Genomic DNA, 22,891 nt, shown 5'->3' on the forward strand with positions numbered 1-22,891 from the left:
TTGTGGATGTTAGATACTAGGAAAAGTTCCAATGACACACATCCAGACACCACATAGAGATACTGGATGATCACACATTATGTGGGTTAACTGTAGACGATTACATGTTATTTCTTGTCCTTTCCTTCCTCCAAGCGTTCTCTTCAACCTAAACCCAGGCCCGGAAGTAAAGAAGTGCATACTCCTCTCTTCCACTAACCAGATGTCTGAATTTTCTTATTTCAAATCGCCAATTTTCAAATCACTGTTTCAAATTCTGTCATTCTTTCCTCAGTTTAGATTCCCTCTAATGTGCTTTTCCCCCAATATCCTCCTGTCTTCTCTTTTTCCCCTCAATGTTCAAAGTCCTTTTCTCAATCATCACAAATCTCAAGCTCCCCAATTTCCTTATATGTTTCTTTAAAATATCAGTAACTTACATACTAGATTTTGAAAGTTCCATCAAAATGAGGTACACTTGCTAGTTGTGCTGTCACTACAATTTCAGTGCAACACTGAATGCAGTTAGCTTTCTAGAAAAATCTCAGGCATAGCTGGGATTATGTTAATCAGTAATATAAAAATACCAAATCTCTATGACCTATCTGATCACAAAGAAGCATAGGCGTTACCGTAAAGATACACACTTCTGTTTCCTAATGTTTTGCATATAAAAATTGAATTAAAAGATCAGTGTATTTTGGTGCAAAAATGTTGAAGTTCATGCATAGATTTTTACAATGCACATGTTTTATGACTTCTCAAAAATCACATGTTAATGTTATTTCAACCAACACATATTTGAAGATGCTTAATATGAAACATAACTTTCAAGATTTATCTCAAACCGTTTGCTTAAATAACAATGTTCTTACATGTGTATTATCTTCATGCATTTATGCATGTGTGTCCTCTGTGTGTACTATAAATGGTTCTCTATATATGCAACAAAAGTACATGTCTTATTAAAATATTTCAATACTTCATTTCTTTGAAAGTTTTTCCGACTTTTAAATAGAACTTCACAATTGCATCCTGTGACATGTTTAATTGTGCATCCAAGCAGTGAAATGCAACATATAACTTTCTGTTTTAGTAATGCTTCAATTCAATAAATCAGATATTTAGCATTGTAAGCATCATATATGATTTCAAACAAATAATTACACTGTTTGCATAGGAAACATTTATTTTTGCACTAGAGACAAACAGCTTCAGCAGCTAAAGCTATATGCTGCCATGCCAGCTTTTTCCCTAAGGAGAGTCCAGGCATGCTTAATTATAGAGACATCATTACTTAAGAGAAAAACATGAGTCTTTAATTTCCTTGCCTCTGCTGGACTAGGGTAGTTCATTCTGCTGAATCTAGCAATGTCTGAGGAACACTTTAGCTAGTTCCATGTGCAGGGAGGTAAGAAGAATAACAGCACCTCTTAAGCTCTCAATGCTGCTTTGGTATGGATTAGCAGCCACAAAGAATTCATCAACTACTTAAACACAGAAAGCCTTTTTTGATCTTTGGATGCTAAAGATGCTATCTTGGCTATTCCTCTTCTAAATTTTGGGAATCAGTCTAAGAAAATACTATTCGACGTAACAACTGGTTCCATTAAGTGGGTGGTATCAGCTTATTTTCTAATTAAAGGCCAGATTGTTTTGAGCACAAGTAATTAGATCAGGGTCCAGGTCAACTGTTTGGGTTACTAGATCAGAGTTGTTTTCCTCCCCTCTTTCTAAAAACAATTTCTCAAGTATACCAAAAAACAGCATTAAAAAGTCTATCTTTCCAATTCTAAGAATCACTCAGGGATTCAGGGTCAGACAATGTGTGTATAGAAACCAAATTCACTTCTCTGAAATATTATACCATCATTCCACTATGAAATTTCAATCAAGTGCCCACAACTGGGTCTTCATCAGTGACAACATTCTAAACTAAGCAACTTTACATGTCAAATTATGTGACAGGACCAGGCTTTACAAATGTGCTTAATTACCACAGACTTCTACATTTCTAGGATTTTGGCTCCTAAACTCTGAAATTCGTGGAAATATTGTGTAGTTTATTCTGTAAAACAGCTTTTTTTCATTCAGAAGGAAAAAATGAGTTGAAATATTCTTTAGATACAGCATATACAGACTATTTTTAGTAAAACAGATACTCATCAGGTATATCATGACTACGTCAGTAAAGCACAGAAATAACCAAGTGTTACAGAAAAAAAAGTATGAAGAATTCTTGTTTTTTAATTTCCTTTTACTTAAGAGAGTTACAAGAGAGAAGGGGAGACAATTAGAGAGATCTTCCATCCTCTGGTTCATTCCCCAGTGGCCACAATGGCCAGGGCTGAGCAAGAATTTTTCTAAGTATCTTACACAGGTGGTAGGGCCCCAAGCACTGCTGCTGTTCTCTGAGAGCCGGACTGAGAGTGGAGCAGGCAGGACTTGAACAGGAACCATTTGTGATGCCAGTGTCACAGGCAGTGACTATACTGGCTATGCCACAACATTGGTCCCGAAGTCTGATGAATTCTGACAAGTTATTCTATTTTCTTCAGTATCATGGCATCGGAAAGTGGCACTAAATTTAAGGGTCCGTCACAACTCTTAAATCTGTAGACTTCATTATAAGTGAGCCACTTAAATTAGTACCACGTTGACAACTAGCGAACACTTCCCGGCATCCATTAGCTGTTTGATAAGTGAAATGTGCAGGGTATGTCACATAATGGATAGAGCTGCTTGCTGAGGTCTTAAGTATGCCTGTGTTCAAATTTCAGCTCAAATCTGCCATTTAGTAGCTATGGGAGTTTCAGCAAGTGAGTTTCTGTAACCCACAATTTTCTCATCATTAAAAATGGAGATTTTTATAAGGTCTATCAAATAGGACTGTTGTAATAATAAACAAGGTAAAATGGACAAAACACTATAAAATGATTTTGTCTCACTAAACAACAGTAATTTCAGTAACAACTGCTGTGATAAACAAAATGATTTGAAATTTTACTCATATTCAAAAAGTGTTTAAAAGGCAACCACATACTTTTTAAAAATAATCTTACATGTAATATTTTATAGGCAAATCGTGTACTTTTGTAGATTTATAGAGCTTTATAGGAGTTTTGACATTATTAAACAGTAATACTGTCTCCAGTGAAGTTTCTACAACATCCTCATCACTCAATTACTTAACAATTCAAGCAGCTGATTTGTCTTAATTAGACAACTTAAATTACCTGAATGTGTGACAGGATGTTCATTCAACAACTGCAAATTTTAGGAGACCTACGTTTTATATCTAAGAATCTTAAGCACACAAAATATCAGGAAATGATTCAAGTTAAAGGTGCTACTGGATGTTTAAAACAGGACTCCCTCAACTGACTCTTACATTATTCTTCCACGGATATCACTGTTATTCACAACAACCATTAGATTTATGTTAAAATGTTTGACTTTGGGCCCCGCACAATTGCCTTCCACATATCAGGATCCCATATGGGTGTTGGTTGGTGTCCCAGTATTCCCGCTTCCCAACCAGCTCGCTGCTTATGGCCTGGAAAAGCAGTCGAGGATAGCCCAAAGCCTTGGAACTCTGGAAGAGCCTGGAAGAAGCTCCTGGCTCCTGTGTTCAGACTGGGACAACAGCAGCCATTGTGTTCACTTGTGGAGTGTATCAGTGGATGGAAAATCTTCCTCTTTGTCTCTCCTCCTCTCTGTATCTCTCACTTTTCAATAAAAATAAATCTTTAAAAACTTTTTTTGATTCTGTTGTCTAAAGTTTTTCAACAAATTTCCATCAGGGATAACTCTATACATGTATAAATACATATGAACTTACTCTAAGTGTAATAAATAGATGTGTTTAGATGTAAAATTAAAATAATTATATATACTATATAAAATGCATGTAAATGTATAATTTAAATATGCTAGTGTAATCATGAAAAGCAACCACTGCTTTTATTTAATGAATTTTTTTTAAATTGATAGTTTTATTTTTTTTTAAGAACAGAATTCTGAATTTAAGGTTAAATGTACACATGCATATTTAATGAATATTTTAAGTGATGCTTTTTTCAGTTATTCATATAAATCTCTACAAATATATATACCCATGTAACTGGCATGCAAATGGTACCCAAGGGTCCACTGGTGTATCCACTTTAGGCAATACCACTTAAAAGGTAACCTCTATTGTGGCTCCTATTGCCATAGCCTAGTTGTGTTTGTTTTTATTTTCACATAAACAGAGCATACAATATTCATTCATGTAGTTGCTGTCCTGAATTACATAGTTGATTTCCTGAGGTTTTATTTAGATTTTATTTAGATTTATCATGCAGCCATGTATTAATATCAATAGGAAAGTTCTAGCAAATCAAATGCATATGAATGGATACAATCAAAATATATCTAAATGTATTTAAATGCAGACTTACATAAACTTTCAATATTTCTACTATTAGCATTTTCCATGTCCTGTAGCCATCTGATCTGATGACATCAGACGTGTCTTTCACATTTTCAAGTTTACAATGATTATGTATTCAAAAACACTATGTGAGGAAAATTATATGGAATTTACAGCATATTAATAGCTTGAATAAGTGGTTTCCAAGTTTGAATTCTCAAACAGTAACCTTGTTGAATTTTCAACATCTATTTAGAGGCAAAGAAACAACCGGAATTCAGTTCTCAAACCATGTTTTGACTATACAAGAAAATGCAAATAATAATATGGCTTGAAAGGAATCTGAGCATTATACTCATTCCAATGCTAAAGAAGATTAAACAGAGAATTCACTCTCCAGAGCAAAAACGAAAGCCATGCAGTTTCTCAAGAGCTCTAAATAAACTAAAGATTTTTTTATTAAAAAAATACAACTCAAACTTTTTAAAAGATTTATTTTTATTGCAAAATCAAATATACAGAGCGGAGGAGAGACAGAGAGGAAGATCTTCCGTCCAATGATTCACTCCCCAAGCAGCCAAAACGACTGGAGCTGAGCCAATCCGAAGCCAGAAGCCAGGAGCCTCTTCTGGGTTTCACAAACAGGTGCAGGGTCCCAAGGCTTTGGGCCGACCTCAACTGCCTTTCCAGGCTGCAAGCAGGGAGCTGCATGGGAAGCGGGGCTGCTGGGATTAGAACCAATATTCATACGGGATCCTGGTGCATTCAGGGCAAGGACTTTAGCCTCTAGGCTACTGCGTCAAGCCTATAACTCAAATGTTTTAAAACCTATTATTCAGCAAAGATTATGCAAAGTTATCTATTCTTAAACTTCTGTATGATAGAAAAAGAACTAAGGCATGAGATTATAGAGAAGTAGACATACACACAAAGTATGACTTCAACTTTTTTTCTGACTTTAATAGTCTTACAATATAAAAGTCACTTTCTTTAAGTTATGTACAATGTTGTTATGGACTTTTTTAAAAGCACAGTCTGCATAGCAAATTCTACTGCACGTTTCAGTAGAACAGAATTTGAATATTAATGATAAGGATCAATTTATAAGTTAACCTTGAAACTGCCATATCATTAATAATGAGTATTTTTAGGAACAAACGTGGCTCAGCATAGCATCTAAAAATAATAGAAATATTAAGCAGCATCAGTCAGTTTGGATAGGCATTTTTTAAAAATCAGCTTGCAGGGCCCAGCGGCGTGGCTTAGCGGCTAAAGTCCTCGCATTGAAAGCCCCGGGATCCCATATGGGCGCCGGTTCTAATCCCGGCAGCTCCACTTCCCATCCAGCTCCCTGCTTGTGGCCTGGGAAAGCAGTCGAGGACGGCCCAATGCATTGGGACCCTGCACCCACGTGGGAGACCTGGAAGAGGTTCCTGGTTCCCGGCATCGGATCGGTGCGCACATCGGCCCGTTGCAGCTCACTTGGGGAGTGAATCATCGGACGGAAGATCTTCCTCTCTGTCTCTCCTCCTCTGTGTATATCTGGCTGTAATAAAATGAATAAATCTTTAATTAAAAAAATAAATAAATAAATAAAATAAAAATCAGCTTGCCGTATTTCACTCAATGATATTCAGAAGTGTAACATAGTTTCCCAGGTACATTCATAATTGTATGCTAAGAATATAATCTGCTTACAACAAAAATATGAATATCCTGCTTGAATTTTTGAACATCAGACACATACCTAGCTTGTTTGCAACATGAGTTTTACTCAGTTTCACTTACTTGTAGGGAAGTCAAAGAGAAGTTACAGGGGTCTGCGCAGTGGCTCAGCCAACCAATTTTCACCTTGTGCACTGGCACCACATATGCCAGTTCATGTCCTGGCTGCTCCACTTCCAACCCAGCTCCTTGCTTGTGGCCTAAGAAAGCAGCACAGGATGGCCAAGTTCTTGGAACCACGCACCCATGTAGGAGACCCAGAAGACCCTCCTGTCTCTCAGCTTTGGATAAGCTCAGCTGTGGCTGGTGCATCATTTGTGGAGTAAACCAGGAGATGGCAGAACTCTTTTTTCTTTTTTTGGAAGAACTCCCTTTTCTCTCTCTGCCTCTCTCCTTATCCTAATATTGCCTTTGTAATATAAGCAAATAAATTATAAAATTATACATTGAATGGATACTTTCTGTTACTAAAGCTATTAAAATATTCTTATGAAATACAAATGATAAACTAATACAAACTTCCGAAGGAAATGATATAGTAAATGTTATTTATATGGCAAAAATCACAATTTAAGTGTAGGATAAGAATGAAATATATATGGTGATACTTTCCATGTTTCGTGTTAGAATACTCACAGTATGTTATAAATATGTTTCAATATAGCTAGATACATATAATATACAATACTGGAACCCGGCTGTCTGCATTCTTTTTTAAGCTGAAACTATTGAGCAATTCAAAGATTCTTATGACATTAGAATTCCTTTTGGATGAGACAGAAAGAATTCCATATTTGAGTTTGTTTCCCATGATATCAGCAGTAATGGTGGTTATGACAACAAAATTAACAAGTAGACCTTTATAAAATGCTTAAGATGTTCCAGGAGATGTTCTAAAAAGTATTTGTAAATCACATATGTCATTTTTCTAAGTTCTATGAAGTAAGCTTCATTGTTTTCAAAATTTCACAGGTAACAAAACTGAACTTTTACATATATAATATTATATTAGAGTTTTTATATATACATATGTATATTATACATATGCACATACACACATACATAAAAGATTAGAGATACCTATATAAAATTTTCTTTACTGTAGTCATTACAGTATTGAATCAATAAACATATTGATGCAAACAACATATATTATCATGAGGAAGGCATATATCAAGGTATCTAAAAGTATAAAAGTATACCACTGCCACTGGGTTCCAGAAGCCTATACAATCAGTAGGTAGAACTCAAACAAACCACATTGCAATCCACAAAAAAAAAAAAAAAAAAAAAAAAAAAGGTTCCGATCATTCTTTTTTTTTTCTTGTGGAAACAAAGTATTTTAAACAGTGAATGACCACAGATTTCTATACCTAACCAAAGCATGAAGATTCTAATTTCACCAGAGAAAGGACCCTGCACTTGCCTTAGTGAAGGCTTCAGCTTACAGTGGGTCCTAAATAAATGCTGTTGACCGACAAACAAAAATAATGCTTTCTCTCTTTCCCTGGCTCTTTTCAATCCATTCGCTACACTGTAGCCACAGTGACATTTTTGAAATTTAAATTTGATAAAGCCATCCTCTACTTCATCTTCCACATCTTCCACATTATAAACTTTCCATGCTTTTAGACAGGGCTGGAAATAGAACTGACCCAGCAATTGCAACCACCAGCATAGGCATAAGCTGATTGGGATGACAGACTGTGCCGGACGCTATACTGGCAAGCACACACAAGTATCTGGGATCACCTCTGACGAAGTTTCTCTGGGGATCCCTCCAACTGAACTACTGATCTCAGAACCCCAACCATGAAGAGACTATGTCAGCCAGTGGATTCTGAAGAGAGTTCTGAAGAGAGTTGGAATGGAGAGATTGGCAGCAATTCAGAACTGTTGAACTATCAAGCCTGCATGAGCAGGACCCTGGGATCATTCCCCACGTGGGGGAGCTGGGATGGGTGGGAGGCTGGGTGGGGCTTTTCCCTTTATCTCTTCCCTTACTCTGAATACAGAAACAAAAATAATATTAATGTGGAAACAATGATCTTACCCACTTTCCTGTAGCCCTTGACCCTTTATGCCCTAATCAACTATGTAAAGATTACCAAAATAAAAGAATTAAAAAAGAAACTTCCCATGCTTTTTCCAGGACTGTTCCAGTGAAAATTAAAACACCTGATACAATGCATAGGTCCTATGTGGTCTGCTCCCAACTCCTCTGCTAATTATGAAGTCAGAACTTCAAACTCAAGGGCATTTTTTTTGCCATGTCCTGCACCAGACTTATCTACTTCTTTGACCAGGTTAAATATCGCTGCGTTTACCAGCTAACATCTGTGTCATCCCTCAAGTTCCACTTTAATAATCACTACTCAGGCAAGTATTCTCTTATTTGAGTCATCTTATACAATTCTCAGCTTACTCAGTGCCAGGCAGCCATTCCTCAAAGTGCATTCCACAATTTTATAGTTCTCCCTGATTTAACTGAATGCACCTCCCCACTAGAAAGTTGTCTACAAAGGTAGGAACTATATCTGAGCCTCCTTACCATTTACCCTAACACATGAAACAGTCAATATTTGTTAACTGAATTAGCGAAAGAATGACTGTAGCTCTGCAGTCACATTAGTAAAGTTGCACAGAGCAGGGGATTTCTTTAATAACACCTACCACAGTGCCATGTGCAGTGATATGAAATCAGCACTAGTCATAGCACCGACTGTCACTGAAACACAGCACAGGGAAGTGACACAACCTGGCATGCAGCTTTACTATGCATGCCCTTTAAGATGCATAGGACCTAGATCTAAAACTTACGAGGCATACATTTCTTATGCCTCATGCTTTTATGGTTTCTTTTAAAGCCATGGAATTCACTCACTTTTAAGATGCTAGGAAAATATTAGTGATTCTAAGCAGGAATGTATTAAATGACAATGATCCAGGAGCACTTAGAAGAGCATGATTCTCTGAAAAAAACTATGTATGCTATAAGCATACATTGTTCAGAAAAAAATGACACTGCTGGACAGTTGCATTCTGGGACTGATCCTCAGGGTCAGAGAACATAAGCCAGACACGAATTATTTCTGTTCCATCAGCCACTTTTCCTTGCGTGTATCTTTTTCCCTTGAATAAACTTGAGCCTGAAAAAATCTCAACCCAAATGAAGTGAAAATCTAATTCAGTAGACATGATGTTCCAACGTTTCCCATCCAACTCCCTGCTTGTGGCCTGGGAAAGCAGTTCAGGGCAGCCTCGGGATCCTGCACCCGCATGGGAGACCTGGAAGAAGCACTAGCATCCTGGCTTTGGATCGGCCCTGCTCTGGCCGTTGAGGCCACTTGGGGAGTGAACTGGAGGATGCAAGATCTTTTTCTCTGTCTCTCCTTCTCTCTGTAAATCTGACTTTTCAGTAAAAATAAATAAATCTTTAAAAAAAGTCTGCCCTTACCCAGGCACTACCCAAACCTTTGTCATTATGCATAAACTCTTGTGTTCCTCCCCAGCAGTGCATAAATACTTGTAAATAAATAAAACTGGCGAGGTCTGAATAAACAGAGTAAGGATGAAACTGAGCTCATTCAATACAATTATTATAGAAATTTATGGGTACATAAATTGCTTCCTAGCACTGTAGGCCATGATAGACTCGAGATAGCAGTCTCAATAGAGAAGAGCCTCTTAGCAATTCTTACTCTATTTTAAATATAAAGGCAACTAAGATAATGTTAGACTTTTTTCTTATATGGAAAGAAATCAGAGCTTGAAACAAAGATATCTATATCTGTGTTTATGATTCATTTGCCTATACTTTTCCCAAATTCTCAGCACTGAATTTCAAATTATTTTCAGATTAGTTATTTCCTAAAGGAAGTGGGTGTCAATGTAAATACTGGCCGGAATGAGGGCTTTGTTTATGCTTCAGCTGAAGAGAAACCATCTTTCTCTAACTATAAATACATGACTGGTGCTGAAAGAGCATTCATTCTCAATTAATTATTCAATAGTCACTTGACACACATGAAGCAGGGAAAATAAGCAAAATGGAGCCGATCCTTCTGGGAAGACCACTGGAGAGACTGCCTGCCTTTACCACTCCGAGAATCCAAAGCAGCCAGCCTTTTGTTTCCCTTCCATGACTGGTGGTATTTGCATTCTATTTTCAGCTTGCATTTTTTAAATGAATCAAAGCTCCAGAATGATCCTGCTGCACCTACTTCACAGCTTCAGATTTTCTTATATATTAAGTATTACACTGTTCAATTATGCGCCCCTGTAATTCCAGACTTCTTCATAGCAAGAGATTCATTTGCCAAATATGTTTCTCAGACATCTAATTCTACTTCTGTTTAATGTATTACTTTTAGATGCTTTCTTTTAACTATTCCTGATTATGCAGAATCTCCAGAGCCCTCCATTAAAAATGCACAGAAAAATAAAAATTTTCACTTAAAACATCTTCCCACACAGCACAAGCTGTCACCATGTCATATCTGTGTCCTAATTTAAGGAAGCAAGATATATCTTGTGTCCTTCTTTAAATTGCCTCCTCTGTCTTGGAAAGTGACACTCGGATACATCAGAGCTTTTATTTCCCCCAAACTTGTTTTTTAATTCATTTCAGTCTACCAATACAAAGGTATGCAACTGCAAGCTATATTATAGAAATCATACCTAATATCCTATTTATGATTCACAATTAACTTAGAAGAAAAAATATTCTGTTTTGTAAGATGGAACTACAAATTCTGGTTTTATATCCATGGATATACAGGCCATAAATACACAGTCTTGTATAATTACTTCAATTAAAATAGAAAAAATAAATCACATGAAAGTGAACTGCAACAAAACATCCCTTAACTTTTTCCACCTTCTAATCCCATGAAGATTACTAAAGTCTCCAAACACCAGTTTTTTTCTTCCTAACTCCCTCTGCTTCTTAAACAAGTACAAATTTCATCAAGTCTTCATTTCTCTTAAAATCAAGTGTGAGAGAACTGCCAAGTCTAATAAGAACTACAAAGGCTAGTTCCCCTTAGCAATATCAGAAAAGAAAAAGGGGCGGGGGGGGGAACACTCAAGGTATACCATAAAACACAGACACACTCTGAGCTTTTGTTCTTAGAATAATTCATCCTTTTCCTCATTTCAGCCACCAATGCCTTTTATCCATAGGGAGATTGCCATGATTTGACCCATCAGCTGTTTCCTTTAAACCCTGACACCTCCTTTCCTGTGTAACCACAGATGCAAATATGTTTCATTTTTCTTTATACTATATGCACAGATTTTCCCATATTATTCAACAACTGTAATTGTTTATGGGAAATAGGAAACTTAGGAATGATTTTTGCTGTTTACTTCCACACTGTTTGAAGCCCAGGAACCCAGAAATTTCAAGCTGGCCTCTGCTGCTTGGATAAATATTCTTAGAAAATCTCTTGCAATCCCTCCTCACATATAACCCACTTATAAACCTGCAGAACTTCCCAACTTCAGCAGCATTTGAATCCGTTCCTCTTCCAACACATTAGGTAATTAGGGAACCTGTTATTTATTCTCTAAGCTTTCAGAAAACATTAGCTGACTTGTCTCCGAAGTCCAGAAACCACAGAAATCACAAAATCTACCTCAATCTGACAAATGCTGGACTTGGACATAACCATGGAAACCAACCTTAATCCCAGAAACCATTCTCTTGTTAATGAAGAAAATCTCCACAGCTCCTGTTCCCTTGTATCCGTAGCCAAAAGCATGGGTCCCAGCTTGGTTTGCAAAGCCTCCAGCAGTCCCTCTAACCCGGTCCCTGGCCTCTCCTTCTCCGCTGCTCTCTACTGCTTTGTCAGGAGTCTAAGGCCCAAGTGAACCTCTCCTGCGTTTTCCTTTTCCGCCAAGTTCCTGCTCAGTCTCACAGACCCTTGTCTGCCCTTACAGGCAAAGTCTGTGGTGGCGGGCAGATTTAAAATGACTAGAGGGGGGCCTAGTAATTTGCTTCGGTGGCCTCGAAGAATACTGAACCCAGCCTGCGTAGGAACCCCTACAATGCTGAGGAGCCATTCTGCTCCCAGGAGGAAACCGAATTCTCTAGAAAGGAGTAGCTCCACCACGAGGAGGAGGAGGAGGCGGGCGCCAAGCGAGGAGCTGTGGAAAGCGGTTGAGACCGAGAGGCCCCCAGAAGCAGGCCTGGACCTCGAAGCCACTGCCTGCCACGCGGTGTCAGGAGAAAGAAGGCCCCCATGCACTGGTCAGGCCCTCCCCGCTGCCCCGCGCCCTGCCCAGGCCGAGGACCCCCGTGCGGCCGGCGGCGGCGGGCCTTACCTTGGCTGCAGTCCTTGCCTCGGAAGCCGGTCCGTGAGCAGTCACACACTGCCTGGTCATCCACCACGGAGCACACGCCTCCGTTGAGGCACACGCCGCCCTCGCCCTCCTCGCCCGCCTCACACGGGCTCCCGCCGCCGCTACTGGGCGGTTCGTCGTCCAGCCTCACCTCGCCGCTGTCCAAGGGCGCGACCTGCGAGGAGTTGACCCTGACGTCACGGATCCACCCTTTAAAGGGCTCCCGCTCCCTCACCGAGGCCAGGGTGAGCTTGAGCGCCGCAGCGCGCAGTTCCGGGGGCAGCCCCCCGACGAAGAGGCCGCTGAACACCGTCATGTCCCGGCGTTTGGATTTGACCTCCACCCACTTGGCCTCCACCTGGTCGATGAAGAGGGTCGTGTTGCGGAACTGGCGGCGGATGCGCACGCTGTGCCAGGCGCCATCGTTGACCGGAGTGTCGGTCAGCAGTGTGGCGGGCTCCGCGCAAAAGATGGAGAAGCTGAGTTGTAGGCGGCCGCCTCGCGTCAGGATGAGCTCAAGGAAGTCGCAGAAGCCCTCGTCGTCGAAGTAGAGCACCAGGCCGCGGGCGCTACGAGTCTTGAGCTGGAAGCTCATCTCGCTCTCACAGCAGGCGTTCCACTTGGGGAAGCGCGTCCACTGACCCTCGGCCCCTGGGAACTCCAGGCCGCTGCCCAGTTCGGCCCAGCAGCCGAGCAGCAGCAGCGAGAGGCATAGCAGAAAGCAGCCCCCACGCTGGAGAAGCGCCGTCCCCATGCTCGGGGCTGGGGTGCGGCGCGGGCAGGCCGGGGCCGACAGGGTCAAAATGGTCCTGGACACCGTGGTGAAGAAATAGGCGGTCACAGGAGGGGAAGCGCCGTCACCGAGTGGGACGAGGCGCCCTCCTTGGTCTAGATTTTTTTTCTTCTTGTCCAGCAACCCTCCTTCTCCCTGACAGCCCCCTTCCAACTAGAAAAGGGTGAGCCCAGTGGTCCAGAGCAGCCCTGGAACTTCCAGGCCAAAGGGAAGATACACCCGTGGGGCACCGTGCCAGTCAAGGTGTCAGCAGGAGATCAAGGACATTACTGATCCATTTGAGTCCGATGAACTAGTTGAAGGGCATCCGTGGGGCAAACAGATGCCTCACTTGTTAAACAGCCTCATCTGCCAGGCGCCACCAGTGGTACCAGCTAAAGGGAAAGCATCAGGGGAAGTCGGAAGCAGAAGCTCTTCTCAGGGAATCACAAGACGCCTGCATTGATCAGTATCCTCAGACGCTCTGAATGCCTCGGGTGTTTCTCCTCCAGACACAACGTCTCCAATAGAACAGAATGGAGGGAGGGCTTCCTTGCCTCTTGAGGACACCACTTATTAACCCCAAAGTAGCTTCAAAGGCTTGCTGCATGGACTTCCAGCACCACAGCAGCTGACATTGAAATCTTGTGAGTGGCCTTCCAGGCTGGATTTGACTGCTTTGAAACCTCCTCAACAGTAGGACTCAAACCCAGAAGGTGTTAAGATGTGAGCATCACAATAGCTCCCCTTTCTTTGTTCTCTGCAAGGCCAAGCTAAGATGCCAAGTATCAATTGGCTGTGTGTTGATGATGCATTTTGATATTTTCTTTTTACATGGACTCAGAAATCTGCAGAAAATTAAAATAAAAATAAAGTTTAAGCTCAATTCTAGAATCATAGAAAGCAGACACTGTGTGTATGCTGTTTATAAGCCTTACTGTGTAGAGCTCGCTCGCTGTCTGTCTCTCTTTCTTGTCTTGACCTACAAATAAGATCTAATGTTTGCTAGCCAAGCTCTGAAAAAAAAAGGCCATTACACCTTGTATTTTATTGTAACTGTTAATAGGTAACTAGGCTTTTAATAGAAATTTAATTATGGTGATTTTTTTATTTTTCTTTTTTCCAAGAAAGTTTAATTTTCAAAACGAATGAGAGGGAAAAAAGGCCCTTTCAAAGATTTCTACCTGTATTGTGTGCTGCTTTTACAGACAGTAAAAATGGAACCTATTTGAATTTCAGTTAATAGCAGATCTTACAAAAGGCAAAGTAGATCAAACAGTTGGTAGGAAACTGCTAGTTTAGATTTGTGTGGCATTCCTACCATTTTATTTTTCTCAGAAAAAGCAGGAATATTGATGGGAATTTCCCAGAATTCCAAAGAAATGCATTCTTCCTGATTTTCAATGAAAGGAATAATCTTTTACAGGAGAAATCTCCTAGTTGGAGCCAGATTTTATTTTGGGGAGCAATGGCCACATCTTAACTGCCATAATATTATTTCCTCTAAATATGGCCAAAGTATGTAATATTTTGCCTAACGAGATAGTGACCTAACTCCCCTTCAAGTCCTTATCTGGCTGTCAGGCCTTAAAAATCTGTGTGGTCACTACAGCAGTAGGCATGTATGTCATCTCAGTTGCTTTGACTTCAGCATGCTAGAATTTAAAGCCACACCAGTGAATCACTCACTAAACTATTAAATCACTTCTCTTTATACAACCCAAATCTGACACGTTCTTGAAATGGTACAGAAATCATAAGTACTGATTTTTTCCCCAAAGTTATTATTTTGCCAGGAAAAAAAATATTCTAAAAATTTGAAGAAAAAAACAAAACCTCTGTGTTGTATCATCTGGTCATTAAGAAGCTTTATGTATTTCCTTCAACATTTCCCACTATTTCCATCCCATGCAACATAGACAGAAACATGCATACATATACCCACTCAAAATTTATTGCCTAGACACAGAAGCTCACTATCCAATTAACACTTTTTTTTCTGTACAAGCTGAAACTAGCTGTAATTTATGACGCCGCATTGTGCTGCTGCTCCTCCATGGAGGGAGCTAAGAGCATTTCTCTTCAGTACAGAGCAATCCCTACAGGTGTCAGCTGAGATACACCAAGCTCCAGATCCCACTCTTAAGTTCCTCCCAGATGGAATTGATGACTGATTCTGCCATTCAACACACAGATGCAAGTGTGCACACATGTACACGTGGGCACAAATACACACAATGTCCATGAGTAAAATAAATTTAAAATCTGTTACTTATTATTGCTCATATCCCAATCATCAGCAATCACTTGCCTTATCTTTTCTACTCCTATGCCAAGCCCAAAGAAAGATGTTCTTAAAAATAATCTTAAATAGAATATCAATTAGTGTTCATTTTAACTGAGTTCAGAGACCTGTTAAATGTGTAGTCATTTGCTAAATAATTCTTGAACATTACAATCAAGAGTACTGCCTTAAACCCATTTCCAAACTCAGGTGTTGAAAACCTTTTGGTATTTTTCCTCTCTGTCTCTCCCCCTCCCCTCACTTTCTCTCTTTCTCTCTTTCTCCCTGTGTTGGGAGGGGGTAGAGACTATGAAAGCTATTATTTTATCATTTTTACACATATCAAATAACCTTTTATTCATCCCTGTCTCCTGTCTTTTTTCTCCACTAATGCATACCATGACAATTTTTAAGGGAAGGAGGAGAGTCTTTTTTTAAAGGGGGAATGTGTGTGTGTGTGTGACAAGGGAGGTCAACTGGCTCTCCTAGTTCTTAGAAGAAGCTCATTGTGTGTGAGAGTATTTATATGGAGAAAGGGGATTCTCTCTAGTTGCTGGAAAGACCTGGTGAGTTTACAAATTAGAGGATGAAATAAAAGGATTTGAAAAACAACCTTACTGCAGCCAAAGGAAGAAGCACTCTAATTCAAAAGCAGAGTAACAGCCTCATTAATCTTTTTCCCCATTTCTAGACTCAAATTCATCCTGAAGTCATTGTAAGAATCAATATGGTACACTCATTAGCTGCAGATGTATCTATTCTGTTTATGATATTACACACATGAACACACACACACACACACACCTGTCCATGTACCCTGCAATATATTTCCTCATAAAAAGCTCAAAATCTCTCGGAGAAATTTAAGAAGTGTACATCGTTTTGCTCCTGGATTTTGCAAAGTCCCTCAATACCAATGAACACCTCCCTGGCTTTCCCGCCCAGTCACCAAGCTCCATCTCTAATAGCTGTGCAGTTTCTTGGTGCCTGGCATCTACAGCACAGATTAAGAATAGGCACAGTGTGGGGCTGCAAAGCAAGGGAAAGATGTATTTTGTTGCTTTGATTTCCATCCTGCCAGTATTTTTCTTTCTTTTGCCAATAAATCACTGCATTGAGCCTTTAACTTACTACCAGAGTTCCACCATCTCATCTTCTTCCCATCATTTAAAAGGCTTCATGCAAAAAACAACCAAGATCTACACCCCGTCACCCTCCCACCACCCATCCATTCCCAGTGTAGTTGTAGCAGATGCTGGCTCAGTTACAACGAGGGAAGATAGCCTTCTCCAGCTTGCCTCGCCCCAACCCCTCCTTCCCACCCCCCCAACCCAATTGAGCTGCTTTACCTGCCTGGTTATTCCCTTTAGTTCGAGCCAGAGCCTGAAGCATGCATCGGTCAAAGCGAATTTCCTGAGGTCTAAGGATAAGGCGACTGCTGCTGCCTTTCCAGAGGCGCCAGGCTTGAGCGTCTATCTCCAGGAGTGCAGGAGGGGGAGAACATGCAACGGAGGGGAGCAGGAGCTGGGGAGGGGCGGGTGAAGAAGAGGAGCAGGAGGAGAGGGGGAAAAGCTAGGAAGGAAGAGGCGGTGGTGGAGCCCCAGAAGGCTGGGTTACGTGACGCCGGGTGCTGTCCTTCTGAAAGAGAAGGGCGGAGCTGAGCTCTCCGCAGTACCATGGAGAGCGGCGGGCCTGTCCTCTGGCAGGGGAATGGGTGGATTCGGCCCGAGGGCGCAGCCGCTTCAGGTCTGGACGCTGCGGAGAGAGGTGCTTCTTCTACCTTGGCATTGTCCCCTTCCAGGGGCAGCCTGATCCTGGGGGCGGGGACCTGCCGCAAGCGCTTCTAAGTTGTCACCACCCTCCCTCCCCTATCACAGAGAGAGAGAGAGAGAGAGAGAGAGAGAGAGAGAGAGAGAGAAACAGAGAGAAAGGGAAAGAGATGTAGTCTACTGAGCATGCCCAAGCCCCTGCTAGACCCACAGAAAGCTGTGTGGAGATTCCACTTCTCCGGGGTTTAGTTGTGATTGGGCGGGGGTACCTGAGAGGGTGCCAGGAAACGGCTCAGCAGCCTAGGGGAAGGGGCCACAGAGTTCGTGATTAAGACGAGCTCTGGTTATACTTGTGCACCCTGCGCTCACGCTTGGAACCCTTGAAGAGCTGGCAGCTCTTCTAGGAATGAAGGAGCAGGCGGGACTCAAGGAGGCATTGGTGCTCGCCAAGATCCGGCTCCTGCCCCACCCCTTACCGTGGTTCTGGCTCGAGTGATCATGCAAACCTTCACAATCTGCCTGGGCTGTGTCAGGAAAAACGTGAAAGGGACTCATGAGGCAAACGCGTCAACCTGGAGCCCAGACTCCAGCGTATCTGACAAGGTGGCTTTCGCTGCAGCTTCTCCTCGTCCTTTGGCATTCTGGACTCTGCCTTAGCTGTGGGCATCCTCAGATGAACCAAGTTCTCTACCTGTTTAACTTCCCACCGGCTCCTCCTTCTCTTGCAGCTGGTAAAACCTGGAGAAAGTGAAAACTCCGTGCGAAGCTTTCACCGGTATACCTGTGTGTGCCCAGCAAGCATTTCTGGGTCTGGTAATAAAGGAGTTAACTCTAAGGGACCTTACAGATTAGGTGGTAGAAAAGTCTGGAGTCTGTGACTTTAAATTATGGTTTCAGTTCTATGGACATTTAAATTCCTATCTCCAGTGCAATGATAACCCTGGTTAGACTTGGAGTACAAGCAGTACGGTTTTTGCTCTTTATTTCAACAACATAAATCTAGTAGCCTCAGCAACAAATGCCGTAAGGTAAGATTATTTTCAGCTTCCGGACCCTATAAAGCAAGAGTATAGAACTAGACAAATACTGGAGCACTGAAATAACACACATTCAAGATGCAATATTCATTTCATTTTACGAAGAAACCAGAACTCGTTACTACATTAAACCTATGTTTACATTCACTACTTTAAGATTATAAATAGCCTTACGGCAGGTACTATAGGCTTTAATATTTTTACTGCTTTTAGCAAGACAATTGGGTCAAATGGTTAAATGTGAAGGAAATGCAGTAATAAGATTATCTTAGCTCCAATTCCATTTTGGTCATTTCTGAGCAATGACCTTGGCAAGATGACCTTTTATTTCCTCAACTATCTTACCTATAAAATGGATATAATAATAGTTGCCACTTCGTGTGTTTACTGTTGTTACAGTGAATAGATGAATACAACATTTTCAGATGATTGTGGAGTAGTTAAAAGCTGTATTTGTTACTCCAATCACATTCTGGTCTGTTTGAGCTGAGGTGAGCATTTCTCTGAAACTCAAGTTGCAACAAGCTTTATCCAAAATATTCCCTGGTGGTGTGTATGTGTGGGGGGATAATTGTCACTGTGATTTTAAGGAAACATATGAACGATTAAATTCTGTAAGCCTATATCTCAGAATTATAACTTAACCTAATATTATGCATTCTTTAAATGAACTTGGAACAAACAGGAATCTGCTTAATCCAGTACCTGTTTCAACTTTTCATACAATTTTCTACTTATTTCAGAGCAGATACTGCAGAAGTACACTAAGATGAGCCTAGTACAGGGCCAAAACTTGGCAAGAATAAGTGGAATGGATTGCTCATAATAAGATCTAAAATGACTCTGATGCTTTTAGATATCTTGTGAACATCCTTCAGAGAACACTTGAGTGATGGCAGAAAAATTCTGAAGGAATTCTTGAAAGTCAAAACCTTTCACCTAGATTCTTAAACAGCATTAGTTACCACAAGTGCAAATTAGATGAATAACTACCTATTTTATATGCTTGAGCCTCTGTGCATTTGGATATTAACATCACTAGGGTGATAGGGTTTTCATGGAGTCATGGTTCTTCCTTGTACTGACTTTCTGTTCTTTCGATTCCAAGAAATGGTAATAACCTCATATTTCATGCTTATGCTTGGAAAAGTAAAGTTCTTTAAGCTTCCTTTCCCTCCTCCTTCCCCACATTAATTACATAAACTGAAGAAGTAAACTATATATTATCATAGCTTCTTTTTACAGTTGATTCAAGGTGCTCATTTTACCTGCCCTAAGCAGCATGAACAACCAAAACTCTCCTTGTTTAGTGTATGCAAACAGGAGCCTATCTACGTGCTTCTAATGGGGAAAAATCACAATATAATTGAGTAATAAAATGTTTTAATTTAGTGTATAAATTCCTCTGTTGCCTTTATAGAGAGATTGCTTCAAATTCCAGCAACCAGTCTCACCATCAGTAAAATATGGGTAGGCCATTTTGACTCAAACGATTTGTTGAGTACAATGGAAGCTTTGATATTATTGTGCGCCTACATTATATCAACCAGTGATATGTTCTTTTTCTTATGTTATCTTATTTAATCCTCACAATCATCATAAGAAATAAATCACAGGGCCCACTCAGTTTACCAATGAGAAACATGAAGCATGGGAATTAACCAAAACACTCACTCTCAGCAAACTGGCAAATAAAAGTGTAAGGATCTATATAAACTCAATATTTTTATCTTAACCATCTTGCTACACTATCAGCAGATGGCCAAATACACCCAGCACAGGAATTGGCAAGATACAGATGCAAATAAATGTTGATTTCTTATCCCGATTTATCTGCTTACCACATGTGTTGGAACCCAATTGGCCAAACAGTCAACTTTGGAATGTTGTGATACCACTTATTGATGATGCTGTATATCATTATTTTTACCCAATCAGTGAGATGTTATAAATATTAAGATCTTTTCATAAGCAATATCTAAGAAAATGCCTGTAGATCTGAACTGAAGCAATATAATATTTGTCAGAAAAGTCTAGCACTTTTCTGGAAGGTGGGAATTAGTAGTAATTCCTCCTAAATCACCTTAGAGAATCTACCAGTTTTAGTCTACAGTACTGTGTAAAAGATTTTAACTCCTGCCCCTGCCTATCACTCCAAACAAATGAGATAATTATGAAATCAAGGTGTTTGTTTATGATTATGTCTGATTGGGAGAATTTCTGGCAACGCAAATATGGAAACATAAATAATATCTCATGCCATAAGCTGGTAAACATTTGGCTACAAAGAATATGGAAATGCATCAGCACCAAAAACAAACATTTCTCTACAAGTTGTTAAATATTAATGAGCATTTTGACATGGAAACTCATTCCACGCTGAAGATAAATGTAACGAAGTGATAAGATTGTTTTTACTGAGAAACAAATGTGATGGAGAGACCTTATGTTTATTGCAGCAGTCATAGTCTGTGCTTTACCTTGAGCAAGTCAGTGTAAACAGTTAGCATGAAGCCAGAGGAAGGTTTGAGACACTCATGGATTCCAAGATTGATATGTCTGGAAGAGTGCTTTACTGTATTTAGACATATTAAGAAGTAAATGTTAACAACTATAGAAAATATCAAATAGCATATATATATTAAATAGCTATTCACTAGGGATGGAAAAAATTTTAAAAATGTCTTACTGTAAGAGGAAATAAACTACTTATGATATAGATGATACAGAGGAAGTTATATATTTTGGAAATTAACACAGTCCTAGGAAGAAATACATAGCATCTAACTAAATTGCAGATTGATACTAAATTCCTCTAAGCATACAAATTATTATTGAAGCATAACTGAATAGTGCTATTTTGCTGTAAGTTTTCTTTATTTTAATAATAAATAGAAGTCTTGTTATTTTTTTTTTTACTATATGCCTCTTATGGATTCCTTCACATAAGCCAATAAGAATTTTCCAGATGCAAAAGTTGATTAATAGTCATTGAACGTGGTGCTGTGCAAACCTCATTTTAAATATAACTTGAGGACTTTTAAAACATAAGCACTACAAACAACTCTAGGACTTTGGACTAAGTTACAAATCAGGATAAACAGTCTGGAATTTACATGTGTAAAAAAAAAACCAAAAAACAAACAAAGAAAACAAAAAAACCACAATTGCCCATGAAATGTATTTAGCAATTTTCAGGAGAAATGAGCTAACTTAGTTTGTTAAAGACTTTTGTGCTAGAAAAGAAAAAAAAATTCTTCACAGTAAAAACTATCTACTTTCACATAAATATGCAAACGAAGGACTTTTGCCCAACATGTAAGTTGTTAATGTAAAACTAAATAATGTTTAATAGAGTCATTTCCCCCTTTTTTTTTTTAATTGGAAAGTCAGACATACACAGAGAAACAGAGAGGAAGACTTTCCATCCGCTGATTCACTTCCCAAGTGGCCTCAAAAGCCAGAGCTGAGCCAATCTGAAGCCAAGAGCCAGGAGCTTCGTCAGTGTCTCCCATGTGGGTGCAGGGTCTCAAGGCTTTGAACCGCCCTCGACTGCTTTCCAAGGCCACAATCAGGGAGCTGGATGGGAAGCAGGACCACCAGCATACGAACTGGCACCCATATGGAATCCAGGCTTGTACAAGGTGAGAACTTTAGCCACTAAACTACAGCACCAGGACCAGAGCTATTTCTTCTAATGTACAAACCAAGAATACATTTGACTTCAAAATGAAATCTGTTAATACGTAACAGTTTTCTTTTAATTATATTCATTATATATGTATATATTTATTTATATAACTGTGATAAACACTAGATTTTTCATGCAAAAGTAATACATCATCAATTGAGTAATAGTGAACATGCATTATTTTGTTTTCCATTGCTTTAGTCCCTGTAGGTATTCAGGGAATTCTGATCATCAAAATTTAAATGCATGTGTAACGTTACTTCTAGAACTGGATGGCAGTGGGATAAGAATAACCGTATCTGGAGTTATGGATAAGATATTTTAAAATGTTTTGATTGCCTGTAATTTATTTTTAAGATGCTGAAGTAAAATCTTTAGCATTCGTTTTATGTGGACATTCACTACAAATAGGTTTTCTGCTTCTACTAGGAATTTCACACATTGTCAAACATAGGAGGTACATGTTATAAAAGAAATTACATGAATTTCACAACCTTTCCACCAAAACCACTTATCTTCCAATCAACATTTTCCATGAACTTTTTGATGAATCCTCATACACAAATTAATTTTCCTTTATAAAATTGCCAAAGGCCAAGAATATCCCATATTATAAGTGATATGGAATTTCTAAATCTTTGTTACTTGTTTTGTTGAAATAAACTGAACTTTCAATATCAGATGTCTACTTCCTTGGGATAACCTTTAATCTTTTAGCTAGTGCCGTATTAATCATAGAAGTTTATAACAGAAATGTTTTCCAAACAAACTGACAAAACCAGTAAAGCTATTCAAAGTATTCTGTAGGATTCTGGGGGTTTTCTTGCTTTTTGCTTTTTGATAAAGCTTTTGAAATAGAATTATGAAGCTTTCAA

General features: G+C 39.6%; 1 protein-coding gene across 4 annotated transcripts in view; it reads right to left on the minus strand.

Annotated features, from left to right (window-relative positions):
• Window positions 1-14,077, minus strand: part of NRXN1 (neurexin 1) — a 1,084,317-nt gene extending 1,070,240 nt beyond the window's left edge. For all 4 annotated transcript variants that reach the window (XM_058667775.1, XM_058667773.1, XM_058667774.1 and 1 more), the window contains exon 1: window positions 12,446-14,077. In XM_058667775.1, the coding sequence (XP_058523758.1) occupies window positions 12,446-13,217 (772 nt within the window). In that variant the 5' untranslated portion in view covers window positions 13,218-14,077. The remainder of the gene's footprint in view (window positions 1-12,445) is intronic.
• Window positions 14,078-22,891: the final 8,814 nt, after the last annotated feature.

This window comes from Ochotona princeps, chromosome 8, assembly GCF_030435755.1.
Source record: "Ochotona princeps isolate mOchPri1 chromosome 8, mOchPri1.hap1, whole genome shotgun sequence".
Classification (NCBI taxonomy): domain Eukaryota; kingdom Metazoa; phylum Chordata; class Mammalia; order Lagomorpha; family Ochotonidae; genus Ochotona; species Ochotona princeps.